This window comes from Salmo salar, chromosome ssa09, assembly GCF_905237065.1.
Source record: "Salmo salar chromosome ssa09, Ssal_v3.1, whole genome shotgun sequence".
Classification (NCBI taxonomy): Eukaryota; Metazoa; Chordata; class Actinopteri; order Salmoniformes; family Salmonidae; genus Salmo; species Salmo salar.
The window spans coordinates 14,938,341-14,956,711 of NC_059450.1; the positions used below are offsets into that span (position 1 = coordinate 14,938,341).

The 18,371-nt window shown below is 43.7% G+C and overlaps 1 protein-coding gene across 2 annotated transcripts in view; it reads right to left on the reverse strand.

Moving 5' to 3' along the window:
* Window positions 1-274: 274 nt before the first annotated feature.
* LOC106610774 (cytospin-A) overlaps window positions 275-18,371 on the reverse strand; it is a 32,187-nt gene continuing 14,090 nt past the window's right edge. For both annotated transcript variants that reach the window (XM_014210334.2, XM_014210335.2), the window contains exons 5-11: window positions 4,751-5,319; window positions 2,614-2,710; window positions 2,323-2,389; window positions 2,032-2,204; window positions 1,757-1,873; window positions 1,605-1,661; window positions 275-1,491 (exon numbers count right to left, since the gene is read on the reverse strand). In XM_014210334.2, coding sequence (XP_014065809.1) covers window positions 1,402-1,491; window positions 1,605-1,661; window positions 1,757-1,873; window positions 2,032-2,204; window positions 2,323-2,389; window positions 2,614-2,710; window positions 4,751-5,319 — 1,170 coding nt within the window. In that variant the 3' untranslated portion in view covers window positions 275-1,401. The remainder of the gene's footprint in view (window positions 1,492-1,604; window positions 1,662-1,756; window positions 1,874-2,031; window positions 2,205-2,322; window positions 2,390-2,613; window positions 2,711-4,750; window positions 5,320-18,371) is intronic.

An 18,371-nucleotide genomic window follows, 5' to 3' on the forward strand; every position in this document is an offset into this window, starting at 1 on the left:
GTGATCTTGATGAAAAGAGGGCAGCGGCTAGGTGTGACGTTGTTGTCCTAGTCGGTCATTGCGTGTATGTACAGTGTGTGTGCGCGCGACTATGGATATAGCTTGTCAGCTTTGAAGACACCAGTAGATGGAGACAAAGGCAATACCAAACAAGGTCTCACCTTTGATTATGGAGGACCAAGCCTGCAATAATTAGATGTATTTAGATATCCCAAGTCAAATCACTGTGATAAAGCAATTCAGTCTCCGTGGAGACCGTACAGAACAAACAATGTTAGCTTTATATTGACAATTTTATTTATTCTGCACCTTTGGCAACATAGTCAGCGTTCACATTTTAGTTACATATAAGCATCCACGGATTGCGAGACAGACTGTATATATGCATTCCTTTCCTTTTAAATTACAATCATGAAAGTGCTTATAAAAGTGCATATTTACAGAGTGCTAAAAACTGATAGAAAACATGAAAATCTTTGGAATGGAAAACTGATATAAAAAAAAAGGCACTGCACACAAATCAGCAGCTTAAGAAGGTACTGCTGAAAAAAAAAAGTTTCCATCCAATTGGCCACAGATTTTCATGTGAATATTATAAAATCTGTATGAAAACAATAGGCACATTTTCTCACCAAAGATGTGTTTCCATCAAACTGACTTGTTGCGGATTACATGCTGTGCATGATGACCTTAGTACATATAAAAATATATTTTGCGCTTAAATGCCCATGTACTGAATAAAAAAAAAAGTAATGGGTTTCCATTGCATTTTCAACTCTACCGATGGTTTTGTCCAAAAACTGTTGCGTTATATAGCAAATGTACCCACTCTGGTTTATACACGCGTGTGCTAGCTAACAGTTGGCAGATACAGTGCGGGTAAAGGCCAGCCTAGGCCTACATGATGAGATTATTATGGGTAAGATCGAGATTATTTGTCAAAACGGCAGCCAAGCATCAATCAGAATAAGACCCTCGAAATGTATTGGAAAGGAGTATCAAGCTTATCACGGTGCACTTTCACCCCCCTGTGAAGTTCATCATAACTTATTTCATCTGTAGCCTAATAAACTGCATGCTTTCCCCGAGTCGTAGTGGGACGAACACACAACATATCATTTCGTGACCAAGTTTACCATATGATCGATGGTTATTATATCAATATTAGAACACAAAAAGCGTTTCTACCACCATTTCTCGCATAATTAATTGTACCGACATTTCCTCTTTCCATCAATCCGGTCATTTTCATGCGTCAGGTAATTCATCCACATGAATTGGTTGGATGGAAACCTGGTTAATGACCATCTCAGCTAGTAGAAGGGTGAGTCACACTCCCGATCCTTCAACCAGGAGCAGTGAACTGTAACTCCTTCCGAAGGCTTCCCTCATACACAGTCTTTACGTCTCAAAGTGATGGTACATGCTCTCCACATATCCCAGAACCCTTTGCCAGTCTGGTCCTCCAGCCCTCAGCATCTCCTCCATGGTCTGTAAAACACAGAGGACTTCAATACGGCAGCATCTCATTCACTACTGAGTTTTGATACACGCATACAATGTTGACACTAACACAGCTTCTGATTAACGGAGACTCGACTCACAAGTAATGTTGTGATTCCAACATTCTCTCCAGTCTTAAATGCCAGGCTGAGGTTCTCCTATGGATAAAAGAATTAGTACCATGTTTGACAGGCTAATCAATAGGTGTGTGTGCAATGCATTCAAGTGTGCTATGCATGTGTGTGTTACCCACCTTGCTGTCAGGGCTAAGGGTGCAGTAGGGGATGTGTGAGGGGAGGTAGGTGTGGTACAGAGCACAGAAGGCCAGACCATCCGCCCAGCTACTGCTGAAGTTAGTGATGTCAATATTCTGTAAATAGTGTGCGGGGGCAGAAAAAGGGTCAAGAAACTATCCTAATGAGAGTTTACTGATTACATATGGAATGTTCAACATTCTCTTTACCTCAGAGTCTCCAAGCGTCCTTTCTCCTCACCCTGTTCAAAAACACAAACATCGCGTTACAGTACCTTGTAGCCTTGAGTGCGGTTCTGACACCAGTGCAGCAGAGAGTTCCTCTTGGAGCCGCCATGCCGGCGTAGCAGCAGACTGAAGCCATCCTGAGACCTGGTCTTAGAAGCCTTGTTAGGGGGCAGGTCTGTCAGGGCAGAGTTGTACTGGTTCAATGCGTCCTCCTGTATCCCTGTAAAACACACAAATGATAGAATGTATTTTACCTGCTACATTACTGGTCACAGGGTCAGAGGGTCATGGTAGGACGAACGCACTGAAACGTGGTTGATTGGGGAACACAAACACACCTGTGTGAGTGCTGGACCAGCTGTCTTGCCTTTGCAACTCTCTTCTTCCTCTGGTTTGGCTTTGGTTCTGAAACGAGAGAACATCTATTCATACGCTACTACCTACTGTACCACACATTCCTTACATTTTGTTGTTCCTCAATATTTCAAAAACATGTGAAGACGTTAGTCGATCACAAAACACATTCTAACTATTGCAATGACGCCACCTCCTGGAATAGCAATGGTTATATATTTGCAGGGTTATGACACACAGACAAGCAGTTGGACCCCAAATTCTAAGTGGTCTACCTTGAATGTAGATCCAACTATTGTGGCAGTATTGGACTGGGATGTTCCATTCTGTACAGTGGGAGAGTCTGAAGACGCGGGTAGTCTGGAAAGGCTTCTGTGAAATCATGGAATGCCGTTTGATATTACTGGATGAACTCAACTCACACAGACACACTGGTCAGAGAAGAACCATTTGTTGTTCAGCTCATCAGGGGTCAGACATGATAGCAAAGCTAACCATTGTTGAAACACTTTATTCTCAGCTTTCACCTTCAGTACCAGTAGTAAAATAAGTTAACATGGTGCTTTACAAGTCCATGTCCTCAAGTGTCCTGCCTGAACGTCTCTTCCATTCCAACAACCGCTCAACCCTCCAGACACCGATTAGTCTGATTATGCTACTCTGTTTATGATTTACAAATTATAGTAGTACAAAAATCAGTCTGGATTTACAGTTGAAGTGGGAAGTTTACATACACTGATGTTGGAGTCATTAAAACTAGTTTTTCAACCACTCCACAAATTTCTTGTTAACAAACTATAGTTTTGGCAAGTTGGTTAAGGACATCTACTTTGTGCATGACACAAGACATTTTTCCAACAATTGTTAAGAGACGGATTATTTCACATATAATACACTGTATCACAATTCCAGTAGGTCAGAAGTTTACATATACTAAGTTGACTGTGCCTTTAAACAACTTGGAAAATTCCAGAAAATGTCATGGCCTTAGAAGCTTATGATAGGCTAATTGACATAATTTCAGTCAATTGGAGGTGTACCTGTGGATGTATTTTAAGGCCTACCTTCAAACTCAGTGTCTCTTTGCTTGACATCATGGGAAAATCGAAAGAAATCAGTCAAGACCTCAGACAAAAAATTGTAGACCTCCACAAGTCTAGTTCACCCTTGGGAGCAATTTCCAAATGCCTGAAGGTACCACGTTCATCTGTACAAACGATAGTCCGCAAGTATAAACACCATGGGACCACGCAGCCATCATACCGCTCAGGAAGGAGACGCGTTCTGTCTCCTAGAGATGAACGTACTTTGGTGCGAAAAGTGCAAATCAATCCCAGAACAACAGGACAACAAAGGACCTTGTGAAGATGCTGGAGGAAACAGGTAAAAAAGTATCTATAGCCACAGTAAAACAAGTCCTATATTGACATAACCTGAAAGGCCACTCAGCAAGGAAGAAGCCACTGGAGACAAAGATCGTACTATTTGTAAAAATGTCCCCTGGTCTGATAAAACAAAAATAGAACTGTTTGGCCATAATGACCATCGTTATGTTTGGAGGAAAAGGGGGGGATGGCTTGCAAGCCGAAGAACACCATCCTAACCGTGAAGCACGGGGGTGGCAGCATCATGCTGTGAGGGTGCTTTGCTGCAGGAGGGATTGGTGCACTTCACAAAATAGACTGCATCATGAGAAAGGGAAATTGTGTGGATATATTGAAGCAACATCAAGACCATCAGTTAGGAAGTTAAAACTTGGACGCAAATGGGTCTTCCAAATGGACAGTGACCCCAAGCATACTTCCAAAGTTGTGGCAAAATGGCTTAAGGACAACAATGTCAAGGTATTGGAGTGTCCATCACAAAGCCCTGACCTCAATCCTATAGAAAATGTGTGGGCAGAACTGAAAAAGCGTGTGCGAGCAAGGAGGCCTACAAACCTGACTCAGTTACACCAGCTCTGTCAGGAGGAATGGGCCAAAATTCACCCAACTTATTGTGGGAAGCTTGTGGAAGGCTAACCAAAAAGTTTGACCCAAGTTTAACAATTTAAAGGCAATGCTACCAAATACTAATTGAGCGTATGTAAACTTCTGACCCACTGGGAATGTGATGAAAGAAATAAAAGCTGAAATAAATAATTATCTCCGCTATTATTCTGACATTTCACATTCTTAAAATAAAGTGGTGATCCTAACTGACCTAAGACAGGGACATTTTACTAGGATTAAATGTCAGGAATTGTGAAAAACTGAGTTTAAATGTATTTGGCTAAGGTGCATGTAAACTTCCGACTTCAACTGTAGCTAGAATAGCCAGCTATATAAAATCATAGACATTAACGTTCATTACATTCATTTAAGTTCATGTATAGTTGAAATCATTCAAACGGGTAGTCATCCTGGTACTCACCTTGACCTCTCCTGTGCGAGCATTCGTCGCGTCTCCCTCACATCACACCCCTCCTCTCCACTCCTCTCCCCATTGGTCACCTTCATCAAGTACCGGTTGGCCACGACCTTAGTGTCCGTCCAAGCCTCTTCCACAACCACATTCTTATTCACTTCTTCCTGGCTCCTCGTCGCCATCTCTTCATCTCCTCCTTGGCCCACCCTACTGATCCCCCTCTCCCTGCCCCGGTGGCTTCCCTCCTGGGGCTCAGGTGTGCTGATCTCCCCAGTGGTACTCTCCTTGCCCTGGGTCTTGGCCTGTCCTGGCCCCTGGTTCTGGGTGAGGTGGGCCAGTCTCTGCCTGCTCTCCTTAAGCTCTCCTCTCAGGATGACCAGCTGCCCATCAGTCTCTTTCCATCTCTGCTGGGCAGCCGCCAGCTCCCGCTCTGTATCCTTCTGAGCCGTTCTGAGCACGCCCAGTTCCTCTTCGGCCTCGGCCCTCAGCCGGTCGGCCTCGGCCCTCAGCCGGTCGGCCACCGCTACTGCCACCTGCAGGTCAGACTGGAACTGCTGCCACTCCCCTCTCTCAGTCTGCAGAAAGGAAGACCGTGACAATTATCTACTATGAAGACCAATCCATAGGTTGAATTGGGTGTGTTAGGGCTGGGCTGAAACAAACACACACATGGCCAAAAGTATGTTAACACCTGCTCATCGAACATCTTATTCCAAAATTATGGGCATTAATATGGAGTCCCCTTTTTGCTACTCTTCTGGGAAGGCCTTCCACTAGATGTTGGAACATTGCTGCGGGGACTTGCTTCCATTCACCCACAAGAGAGTTAGTGAGATCTGGTTCGCACTCTGCGTTCCAATTCATCCCAAAGGTGTTCGATGGGGTTGAGGTCAGTGCTCCGGCTGGCCAGTCAAGTTCTTCCATACCGATGTCGACAAACCATTTCTGTATGGACCTCACTTTGTGCACAGGTGCATTGTTATGCTAAAACAGGAAAGGGCCTTCCCCAAAATGTTGCCACAAAGTTGGAAGCACAGAAATGTCTAGAATGTCATTCTATGCTGTAGCGTTAAGATTTCCCTCCATCTGTGTCAACTACTCACAACATTTTATGCACTGCAGTGCTAGCTAGCTTTAGCGTATGCTTTCAGTACTAGATTAATTCTCTGATTGGGTGGACAAGATGTCAGTTCACCCTGCAAGAGCTCTAATAAGTTGGAGGACACCCTCTGGAAGTTGTCATCATTACTGTGTAAGTCTATGGAAGGGGATGAGAATAATGAGCCTCCTAGGTTTTGTATTGGAGTAAATGAACCCAGAAGAGGACAGAATCTATCTGTCCTCCAGCTACACTATGGTGCTACCCTACAGAGTGCTGCTGAGGCTACTGTAGACCTTCTTTGCAAAACAGTGTTTTAATCAATTATTTGGTGATGTGAATATATTTAGTACAGTTTTAACTAAAAAGGACAACTCCCTTGCTCATCTGAGCAGTGGAGGCTCCTACATATAGTACCAGTCAAAAGTTGACAAGGGTTTTTCTTAATTTTTACTATTTTGTACATTCGAGAATAATAGTCAAGATGTCAAAACTAGGAAATAACACAAATGTAATCATGTAGTAACCAAAAAGTGTTAAACAAATCCAAATATACACTGCTCAAAAAAATAAAGGTAACACTTAAACAACACAATGTAACTCCAAGTCAATCACACTTCTGTGAAATCAAACTGTCCACTTAGGAAGCAACACTGATTGACAATAAATTTCACATGCTGTTGTGCAAATGGAATAGACAACAGGTGGAAATTCTAGGCAATTAGCAAGACACCCCCAATAAAGGAGTGGTTCTGCAGGTGGGGACCACAGACCACTTCTCAGTTCCTATGCTTCCTGGCTGATGTTTTGGTCATTTTTGAATGCTGGCGGTGCTTTCACTCTAGTGGTAGCATGAGACGGAGTCTACAACCCACACAAGTGGCTCAGGTAGTGCAGCTCATCCAGGATGGCACATCAATGGGAGCTGTGGCAAGAAGGTTTGCTGTGTCTGTCAGCGTAGTGTCCAGAGCAGGGAGGCGCTACCAGGAGACAGGCCAGTACATCAGGAGACGTGGAGGAGGTCGTAGGAGGGCAACAACCCAGCAGCAGGACCGCTACCTCCGCCTTTGTGCAAGGAGGAGCAGGAGAAGCACTGCCAGAGCCCTGCAAAATGACCTCCAGCAGGCCACGAATGTGCATGTGTCTGCTCAAACGGTCAGAAAAGACTCCATGAGGGTGGTATGAGGGCCCGACGTCCACAGGTGGGGGTTGTGCTTACAGCCCAACACCGTGCAGGACGTTTGGCATTTGCCAGAGAACACCAAGATTGGCAAATTCGCCACTGGCACCCTGTGCTCTTCACAGATAAAAGCAGGTTCACACTGAGCATGTGGCAGACGTGACAGAGTCTGGAGACGCCGTGGAAAACATTCTGCTGCCTGAAACATCCTCCAGCATGACCGGTTTGGCGGTGGGTCAGTCATGGCGTGGGGTGACATTTCTTTGGGGGGCCGCACAGCCCTCCATGTGCTCGCCAGAGGTAGCCTGACTGCCATTAGGTACCGACATAAGATCCTCAGACCCCCTTGTGAGACCATATGCTGGTGCGGTTGGCCCTGGGTTCCTCCTAATGCAAGACAATGCTAGACCTCATGTGGCTGGAGTGTGTCAGCAGTTCCTGCAAGAGGATGGCATTGATGCTATGGACTTGCCCGCCCGTTCTCCAGACCTGAATCCAATTGAGCACATCTGGGACATCATGTCTCACTCCATCCACCAACGCCACGTTGCACCACAGACTGTCCAGGAGTTGGCGGATGCTTTAGTCCAGGTCTGGGAGGAGATCCCTCAGGAGACCATCCGCCACCTCATCAGGAGCATGCCCAGGCGTTGTAGGGAGGTCATACAGGCACGTGGAGGCCACACACACACACACACACACTACTGAGCATCATTTTGACTTGTTTTAAGGACATTACATCAAAGTTGGATCAGCCTGTAGTGTGGTTTTCCACTTTAATTTTGAGTGTGACTCCAAATCCAGACCTCCATGGGTTGATAAATTGGATTTCCATTGATTATTTTTGTGTGATTTTGTTGTCAGCACATTCAACTATGTAAAGAAAAAAGTATTTAATAAGATTATTTCTTTCATTCAGATCTAGGATGTGTTGTTTAAGTGTTCCCTTTATTTTTTTGAGCAGTATATTTTATATATGAAATTCGTCAAAGGAGCCAGCCTTTGCCTTGATGACAGCTTTGCACACTCTAGGCATTCTCTCAAACAGCTTCATGAGGTAGTTACCTGGATTGCATTTCAATTAACAGGTGTGCCTTGTTAAAAGTTAATTTGTGGAATTAAGAAGGAATCTTTCCTTCTTAATGTGTTTGAGCCAATCAGTTGTGCTGTGACAATGTAGGAGTGGTATACAAAAGATAGCCCTATTTGGTAAAAGACCAAGTCCATATTAGGGCAAGAACAGCTCAAATAAGCAAAGAGAAACGACAGTCCATCTTTACTTTAAGACATGAAGGTCAGTCAATTCAAAACATTTCAAGAACTTTGAAAGTGCAGTTGCAAAAACCATCAAGTGCTATGATGAAACTGGCTCTCAAGAGGACAGGAAAGGAAGACCCAGCATTACCTCTGCTGCAGAGGATAAGTTCATTAGAGTTAACGGCACCTCAGATTGAAGCATTTATTTGGGTTGAAGAGTTCAAGTAACAGACATCTCTACATCAACTGTTGAAAAGAGACCGTGAATCAGGCCTTCATGGTCGAATTGCTGCAAAGAAACCACTACTAAATAACACCACTAAGATGAAGAGACTTGCTTGGGCCAAGAAACACGCGCAATGGACATTAGACCGGTGGAAATCTGTACTTTGGTATCCATCGATCGAAATAAGTATTTGACCCCCTCTCAAACCATTAAGATTTCTGGCTCCCAGGTGTCTTTTATACAGGTAACGAGCTGAGATTAGGCGCACACTCTAAAGGGAGTGCTCCTAATCTCAGTTTGTTACCTATATAAAGACACCTGTCCACAGAAGCAATCAATCAATCAGATTCCAAACTCTCCACCATGGCCAAGACCAAAGAGCTCTCCAAGGATGTCAGGGACAAGATTGTAGACCTAGACGAGGCTGGAATGGGCTACAAGACCATCACCAAGCAGCTTGGTGAGAAGGTGACAACAGTTGGTGCGATTATTCGCAAATGGAAGAAACACAAAAGAACTGTCAATCTCCCTCGGCCTGGGGCTCCATGCAAGATCTCACCTCGTGGAGTTGCAATGATCATGAGAACGGTGAGGAATCAGCCCAGAACTACACGGGAGGATCTTGTCAATGTTCTCAAGGCAGCTGGGACCATAGTCACCCAGAAAACAATTGGTAACACACTACGCCGTGAAGGACTGAAATCCTGCAGCGCCCGCAAGGTCCCCCTGCTCAAGAAAGCACATATACAAGAGGACAACTGGGTGAAAGTGTTGTGGTCAGATGAGACCAAAATGGAGCTCTTTGGCATCAACTCAACTCGCCGTGTTTGGAGGAGGAGGAATGCTGACAATGACCACAAGAACACCATCTCCACCGTCAAACATGGAGGTGGAAACATTATGCTTTGGGGGTGTTTTTCTGCTAAGGGGACAGGACAACTTCACCGCATCAAAGGGACGATGAACGGGGCCATGTACCGTCAAATCTTGGGTGAGAACCTCCTTCCCTCAGCCAGGGCATTGAAAATGGGTCGTGGATGTGTATTCCAGCATGACAATGACCCAAAACACACGGCCAAGGCAACAAAGGAGTGGCTCAAGAAGAAGCACAGTAAGGTCCTGGAGTGGCCTAGCCAGTCTCCAGACCTTAATCCCATAGAAAATCTGTGGAGGGAGCTGAAAGTTCGAGTTGCCAAACATCAGCCTCGAAACCTTAATGACTTGGAGAAGATCTGCAAAGAGGAGTGGGACAAAATCCCTCCTGAGATGTGTGCAAACCTGGTGGCCAACTACAAGAAACGTCTGACCTCTGATTGCCAACAAGGGTTTTGCCACCAAGTACTAAGTCATGTCTTGCAGAGGGGTCAAATACTTATTTCCCTCATTGAAATGCAAATCCATTTATAACATTTTTGACATGCGGTTTTCAGGATTTTTTTGTTGTTATTCTGTCTCTCACTGTTCAAATAAACCTACCATTAAAATTATAGACTGATCATTTTTGTCAGTGGGCAAACGTACAAAATCAGCAGGGGATCAAATAATTTTTCCCCCTCACTGTACATACATACATACATACATACATACATACATACGAGGTCGACCGATTAATCGGAATGGTATTTTTGGATGCCGATTTCGCCGTTTAATTTTTTTATAAAACACCTTTATTTAACTAGGCAAATCAGTTAAGAACACATTCTTACTTTCAATGACGGCCTAGGAACGGTGGGTAAACTGCCTTGTTCAGGGGCAGAATGCCACATTTTTACCTTGTCAGCTCGGGGGATTCAATCTTGCAACCTTACGGTTAACTAGTCCAACGCTCTAACCACCTGCTTTACATTGCACTCCACAAGGAGCCTGCCTGTTACGCGAATGCAGTAAGAAGTCAAGGTAAGTTGCTAGCTAGCATTAAACTTATCTTATAAAAAACAATCAATCATAATCACTAGTTAACTACACAGGGTTGATGATATTACTAGTTTCTCTAGCCTGTCCTGCGTTGCATATAATCGCTTAGGTACACGTTGCTCTTTTAACTAGGGAAAATGTGTCACTTCTCTTGCAACAGAGTCAGGGTATATGCAGCAGTTTGGGTTGCATGGCTCGTTGCGAACTGTGAAGACTTTCTTCCTAACAAAGACAGCCGACTTCGCCAAACGCGGGATGATTTAACAATACTAAAGTGCCTATAAGAAAATCCAATAGTCAAAGGTATATGAAATACAAATCGTATAGAGAGAAATAGTCCTATAATTCCTAGAATAACTACAACCTAAAACTTCTTGCCTGGGAATATTGAAGACTCATGTTAAAAGGAACCACCAGCTTTCATATGTTCTCATGTTCTGAGCAAGGAACTTAAACGTTAGCTTTCTTACATGGCACATATTGCACTTTTACTTTCTTCTCCAACACTTTGTTTTTGCATTATTTAAACAAAATTGAACATGTTTCATTATTTATTTGAGGCTAAATGTATTTTATTGATGTATTAATTATATTAAGTTAAAATAAGTCTTCATTCAGTATTGTTGTAATTGCCATTATTACAAATAAATACATTTTAAAAAGTCGGCCGATTAATCGGGATCGGATTTTTTTGGTCCTCCAAAAATCGATATCGGTGTTGAAAAATCATAAAATCGGTCGACCTCTAATACACACACACACACGCTTGAAGTCAGACGTTTACATACACTTAGGTTGGAGTCATTAAAACTCGTTTTTCAACCACTCCGAATTTCTTGTTAACAAACTATAGTTTTGGCAAGTCGGTTAGGACATCTACTTTGTGCATGACAAGTAGTTTTTCCAACAATTATTTACAGACAGATTATTTCACTGTATCACAATTCCAGTGAGTCAGAAGTTTACACAAAGTTCACTGCCTTTAAACAGCATGGAAAATTCCCGAAAATTATGACATGGCCTTTAGAAGCTTCTGATAGGCTAATTGACATCATTTGAGTCAATTGGAGGTGTACCTGTGGATGTATTTCAAGGCCTACCTTCAAACTCAGTGCCTCTTTGCTTGATATCATGGGAAAATCAAAAGAAATCAGTCAAGACCTCAGAAAAAAAATTTGTAGACCTCCACAAGTCTGGTTCATCCTTGGGAGCAATTTCCAAACGCCTGAAGGTACCACGTTCATCTGTACAAACAATAGTACGCTAGTATAAACACCATGGGACCACACAGCCGTCATACCGCTCAGGATGGAGTTGTGTTGTCTCCTAGAGATGAACGTACTTGGTGGGAAAAGTGCAAATCAATCCCAGAACAAAAGCAAAGGACCTTGTGAAGATGCTGGAGGAAACGGGTACAAATTTATCTATATTTATTTAACCTTTATTTAACCAGGTAGGCAAGTTGAGAACAAGTTCTCATTTACAATTGCGACCTGGCCAAGATAAAGCAAAGCAGTTTGACACATACAACAGAGTTACACATGGATTAAAACAAACATACAGTCAATAATACAGTAGAAAAATAAGTCTATATACAATGTGAGCAAATGAGGTGAGAAAAGGGAGGTAAAGGCAAAAAAGGCCATGGTGGCAAAGTAAATACAATATAGCAAGTAAAACACTGGAATGGTAGATTTGTAGTGGAAGAAAGTGCAAAGTAGAAATAGAAATAATGGGGTGCAAAGGAGCAAATTAATTAAATACAGTAGGGGAAGAGGTAGTTGTTTGGGCTAAATTATAGATGGGCTATGTACAGGTGCAGTGATCTGTGAGCTGCTCTGACAGCTGGTGCTTAAAGCTAGTGAGGGAGATAAGTGTTTCCAGTTTCAGAGATTTTTGTAGTTCGTTCCAGTAATTGGCAGCAGAGAACTGGAAGGAGACAGCCAAAGGAGGAATTGGCTTTGGGGGTGACCAGAGAGATATACCTGCTGGAGCGCATGCTACAGGTGGGTGCTGCTATGGTGACCAGCGAGCTGAGATTAGGGGGGACTTTACCTAGCAGGGTCTTGTAAATGACCTGGAGCCAGTGGGTTTGGCGACGAGTATGAAGCGAGGGCCAGCCAACGAGAGCGTACAGGTCGCAGTGGTGGGTAGTATATGGGGCTTTGGTGACAAAACGGATGGCACTGTGCTAGACCACATCCAGTTTATTGAGTAGGGTATTGGAGGCTATTTTGTAAATGACATCGCCGAAGTCGAGGATCGGTAGGATGGTCAGTTTTACGAGGGTATGTTTGGCAGCATGAGTGAAAGATGCTTTGTTGCGAAATAGGAAGCCAATTCTAGATTTAACTTTGGATTGGAGATGTTTGATGTGACTCTGGAAGGAGCGCTTACAGTCTAACCAGACACCTAGGTATTTGTAGTTGTCCACATATTCAGAACCGTCCACAAGTCAGAACCGTCCAGAGTAGTGATGCTGGACGGGCGGGCAGCGATCGGTTGAAGAGCATGCATTTAGTTTTACTTGTATTTAAGAGCAGTTGGAGGCCACGGAAGGAGAGTTGTATGGCATTGAAGCTCGTCTGGAAGGTAGTTAACACAGTGTCCAAAGAAGGGCCAGAAGTATACAGAATGGTGTCGTCTGCGTAGAGGTGGATCAGAGACTCACCAGCAGCAAGAGCGACATCATTGATGTATACAGAGAAAAGAGTTGGCCCAAGAATTGAACCCTGTGACACCCCCATAGAGACTACCAAAGGCCCGGACAACAGGCCATCAGATTTGACACACTGAACTCTATCAGATAAGTAGTTGGTGAACCAGGCGAGGCAATCATTTGAGAAACCAAGGATATTGAGTCTGCCGATTAGGATGTGGTGATTGACAGAGTCGAAAGCCTTGGCCAGGTCAATGAGTACGGCAGCATAGTATTGTTTCTTATCGATGGCGGTTACGATATCGTTTAGGACCTTGAGCGTGGCTGAGGTGCACCCATGACCAGCTCTGAAACCAGATTGCATAGCGGAGAAGGTGCGGTGGGATTCGAAATGGTCGGTAATCTATATGTTGACTTGGCTTTCGAAGACCTTAGAAAGGCAGGGTAGGATAGATATAGGTCTGTAGCAGTTTGGGTCAAGAGTGTCCCCTCCTTTGAAGAGGGGGATGACAGCAGCTGCTTTCCAATCTTTTGGAATCTCAGACGACACGAAAGAGAGGTTGAACAGGCTAGTAATAGGGGTTGTAACAATTTCGGCAGATCATTTTAGAAAGAAAGGGTCCAGATTGTCTAGCCCGGCTGATTTGTAGGGGTCCAGTTTTTGCAGCTCTTTCTGAACATCAGCTGACTGGATTTGGGAGAAGGCGAAATGGGGAAGGCTTGGGCGAGTAGCTGTGGGGGGTGCAGTGCTGTTGACCGCGGTAGGGGGAGCCAGGTGGAAAGCATGGCCAGCCGTAGAAAAATGCTTATTGAAATTCTCAATTATAGTGGATTTATCGGTAATCATATCATTAAAACCAGTCCTATAACCTGAAAGGCCACTCAGCAAGGAAGAAGCCACTGCTCCAAACCCGGCATAAAAAAGACCATAATGACCATCGTTATGTTTGGAGGAAAAAGGGGGAGGCTTGCAAGCCGAAGAACACCATCCCAACCGTGAAGCACGTGTGTGGCAGCATCATGCTCTGGGGGTGCTTTGCTGCAGGAGGGACTGGTGCACTTCATAAAATAGATAGCATCATGAGAAAGGAAAATTATGTGGATATATTGAAGCAACATCTCAAGACCATCAGTCAGTAAGTTAAAGCTTGGTCGCAAATGGGTCTTCCAAATGGACAATGACCCCGAGCATACTTCCAACGTTGTGGCAAAATGGCTTAAGGCCAACAAAGTCAAGGTATTGGAGTGGACATCACAAAGCCCTGACCTCAATCCTATAGAACATTTGTGGGCAGAACTGAAAAGGTCTGTGTGAGCAAGGAGGCCTACAAACCTGACTCAGTTACACCAGCTCTGTCAGGAGGAATGGGCCAAAATTCACCCAACTTATGGTGGGAAGCTTGTGGAAGGCTAACCAAAACGTTTGACCCAAGTTAAACAATGTAAAGGCAATGCTACCAAATAATAATTGAGTGTATGTAAACTTCTGACCCACTGGGAACATGATGAAAGAAATAAAAGCTGAAATAAATAATTCTCTACAATTATTTTGACATTTCACATTCTTAAAGTGGTGATCCTAACTGACCTAAGACAGGGAATGTTTACTTGGATTAAATGTCAGGAATTGTGAAAAAGTTTAAATGCATTTGGCTAAGGTGTATGTAAACTTACGATTTCAACATATATATCCTCCTAATGTTGTGTGTTGCTTCAAGACCAGATTGATCTCAGTTTGTCAGAGTAGCCACTCATTTAGGTGGTATTAAAAAAGATTCAACTAATGTCTTCTGTCATGTAAATGACTTAGAATTGCATGAAATGCATTTTTAAAAAGACAGATTTTTTCTAAGACTAAAATCAAAATTCCCATGTGTGGAAATCCTAAAAACTTCTCTGCTCAACTGTAGCCTACGGCACATTGCCAATGATTCCGTAATCCGGCCCTGTCTGCCAGCATCACATAATCTCTAGAGACTATACGATTTAAATGATTAAAATGTCCATTTGGCCATCATAAACTAACAGCTGGATGGGATGAGACAGAGGCAAGTCTTAGCAAGTTTAGAGGAGTGGATCTACCGAATCAAATGAGCCAAATCGAGATCTGTGCAAACACGTTGCTGTAAACAGCCCCATTCAGGTGCACTGGCTCAGATCCACTAACCTGGAATGTGTGAGTTGTTTACAGCTCTTACTCCAAAGGGGCTATGATTCACTGAGGTTATTGCTGAATTTGTAATGAATCACACAAGTTCAACACAGGGAGAGGAAATCATACCATGGCAAAGCAGCAGGCTATAACATACAGTACACTCACGAGAAAGGGTGGATACAAAAGATACCAATACCAGATTGTGCGGCGCAAAGTGGCTTCGTCACCTAACATTCTAACCAAACTGGTCGCGCTGCGTGTGCGAGCATAGCAAAATAAAAGTACACAACAAAACTGCTCAAACAGGTATGCGTAGCCAAGCGTTAAAATAGAACGGATCAACTCTATGCGAAGGAGATGTGTCGTGCTGCATGAGGAAAATGGTGGGTACACCATATACTGGCTGGTTCTGATCCACGACCCTACTTTTTTTATTTTAAGGTATCTGACCAACAGATGCATATCTGTATTTCATGTGAAATACGGTGTATTCGGAAAATATTCAGACCTCTTGACTTTTTCATAATTTTATTACATTACATTACAGCCTTATTCTAAAACGGATTAAAATTGTTTTTAGAAGCAAAAACAGGTTTTTAGAATGTTTGGCAAGTGTACAAAAATAAAAACAGAACTATTCAGACCCTTTGCTACAAGACTCAAAATTGAGCTCAGCTGCATCCTGTTTCCATTGATCATCCATTTAAAATGTTTCTACAACTTGATTGGAGTCCACTTGTGGTACATTCAATTGATTGGACATGATTTGGAAAGGCACACACCTGTCTATATAAGGTCCCACAGTTGACAGTGCATGTCAGAGGAAAAACCAAGCCAAGAGGTCAAAGGAATTGTCCATTGACCACCGAGACAGGATTGTGTCGAGGCACAGATCTGGGGGAAGGGTACTAAAACATTTCTGCAGCTTTAAAAAAAGGTCCCCAAGAAGACAGTGGCTTCCGTCATTCTTAAAAATGGAAGAAGTTTGGAATCACCAAGACTCTGCTTAGAGCTGTCCGTCCGGCCAAGCTGAGCAATCGGGGGAGAAGAGCCTTGGTCAGGGAGGTGACCAAGAACCCGATGGTCACTGACAGAGCTCCAGAGTTCCTCTGTGGAGATGGGAGAACCTTCCAGAAGGACAACCATCTCTGCAGCACTCCACCAAATCAGGCCTTTATGGTAGAGTGGCCAGACGAAAGCCAATCCTCAGTAAAAGGCACATGACAGCCTGCTTGGAGTTTGCCAAAAGGCACCTAAAGGACTCTCAGACCATGAGAAACAAGATTCTCTGGTCTGATGAAACCAAGATTGAACTGTTTGGCCTGAATGCCAAGCGTCACGTCTGGAGGAAACCTAGCACCATCCCTACGGTGAAGCATGGTGGTGGCTGCATCATGCTATGGGGATGTTTTTCAGCGGCAGGGACTGGGAGACTAGTCAGGATCGATGGAAATAAGAATGGAGCAAAGTATAGAGAGATCCTCAGACTGGGGCGAAGGTTCTCCATCCAACAGGACAACGAACCGAAGCACACAGCCAAGCCAACGCAGGAGTGGCTTCGGGACAAGTCTTTGAATGTCCTCGAGTGGCCCAGCCAGAGCCTGGACTTGAACCCGATCGAACATCTCTGGAGAGACCTGAAAATAGCTGGGCAACAACGCTCCCATCCAACCTGACAGAGCTTGAGAGGATCTGCTGAGAAAAATGGGAGACTCCCCAAATACAGGTGTGCCAAGCTTGTAGCGTCATACCGAAGAAGACTCAAGTCTGTAATCGCTGCCAAGGGTGCTTCAACAAAGTACTGAGTAAAGAGTCTGAATACTTATGTAAACGTGATTTTTTTTATTTGTAATACATTTGCAAAAATGTGTCTGTCATTATGGGGTATTGCTTGTAGATTGATGAGGAACATTTTATAAATCAGGCTGTAATGTAACAAAATTTGTAAAAAGTCAAGGGGTCTGAATACCTTCCGAATGCACCGTACATATTAGGACCTAATGACTATTTCAATTGACTGATTTCCTTATAAAATCTTTGAAATTGTTGCATGTTGTGTTTATATTTTTTGTTCAGCGTAATATACAGATGGTTCACAGTTGGTTTTGCTATTTTAACTTGCATGTCACGAAAGTGTCCGGTGCGGATAGACAATTTTTTTAAATAATAATATATATTTTTTTTTAAATCGGCGGACGCAAGCGCGGAGCCGGTTTAGTCTGCGTGTTACCTCACTTGCACTGATATCAAAAAGAACTGCACCGACGTAACGTACCAGTAAACTTCTGACATGTTTTCTTCACATATTATTTTCTATTGAGTGCAGATGCAGGAGAGGAGACCAGGTGAGAAAGCCACTATTGACAAACGTACACCCTGACAGCATGCCCTAGCTCTGGACATGCACAAACACTGCCCTGTGGATAAAAGGTAGAGATAAGAGGCTCTCAAGCAGAGTTGCTGAGCCAAAAGGTAAAATGATAAGGACCACTGAGAAAAGCTGTTGAGAGCAGCCGAAATACAGCACTATCCAGTTACCAAGCATGCAACGGCACATAAAGTAATGTGCACAGATGGAATCAGTGCAGAATGGGTGTGTGAGCATTGCAATGTGACCCCACAGAGAAATGTGGGAGTGTGGAAGGGTTGCCTTGTTTGGTAATTAGAAGAAGAATGGATAGAGACGCGGAGGAGGAGAGACTGGAGCCAGCTCGTTTCCTCATCTGACCAGCAACTCTAGACCACAGCTGGGGTCTATTATGTCGGCATTGGACGGACACACGAGAGCATATTCTCTTTCACTCACACCTCTCCTTGGTCTTTTATCTTCCAACACAACCACAAAGTGAAGTTCACCGCTCTCTCTAACACAGTAAACTTTAGAGCACGGACAACCACTGAACAACCCGTTCTTACATTCTTTGATTCAAAGCCTCAGAGTTTAAACTGCCTTATGGCAACAGACACAAAGTGCTTTTTATTAGTACACATGATGCAACTCATAATGCCAGATGGGTTAAAAGAGCATAATGGGAAACCATTGGCTTAAACCACCCCGTCCTTTAGTAGCATGTGTTCTGCATCCTGCCTGTACAGCTAAACTAACTGTCAGTGTGTCCAAATAGGGCACGTCTTAG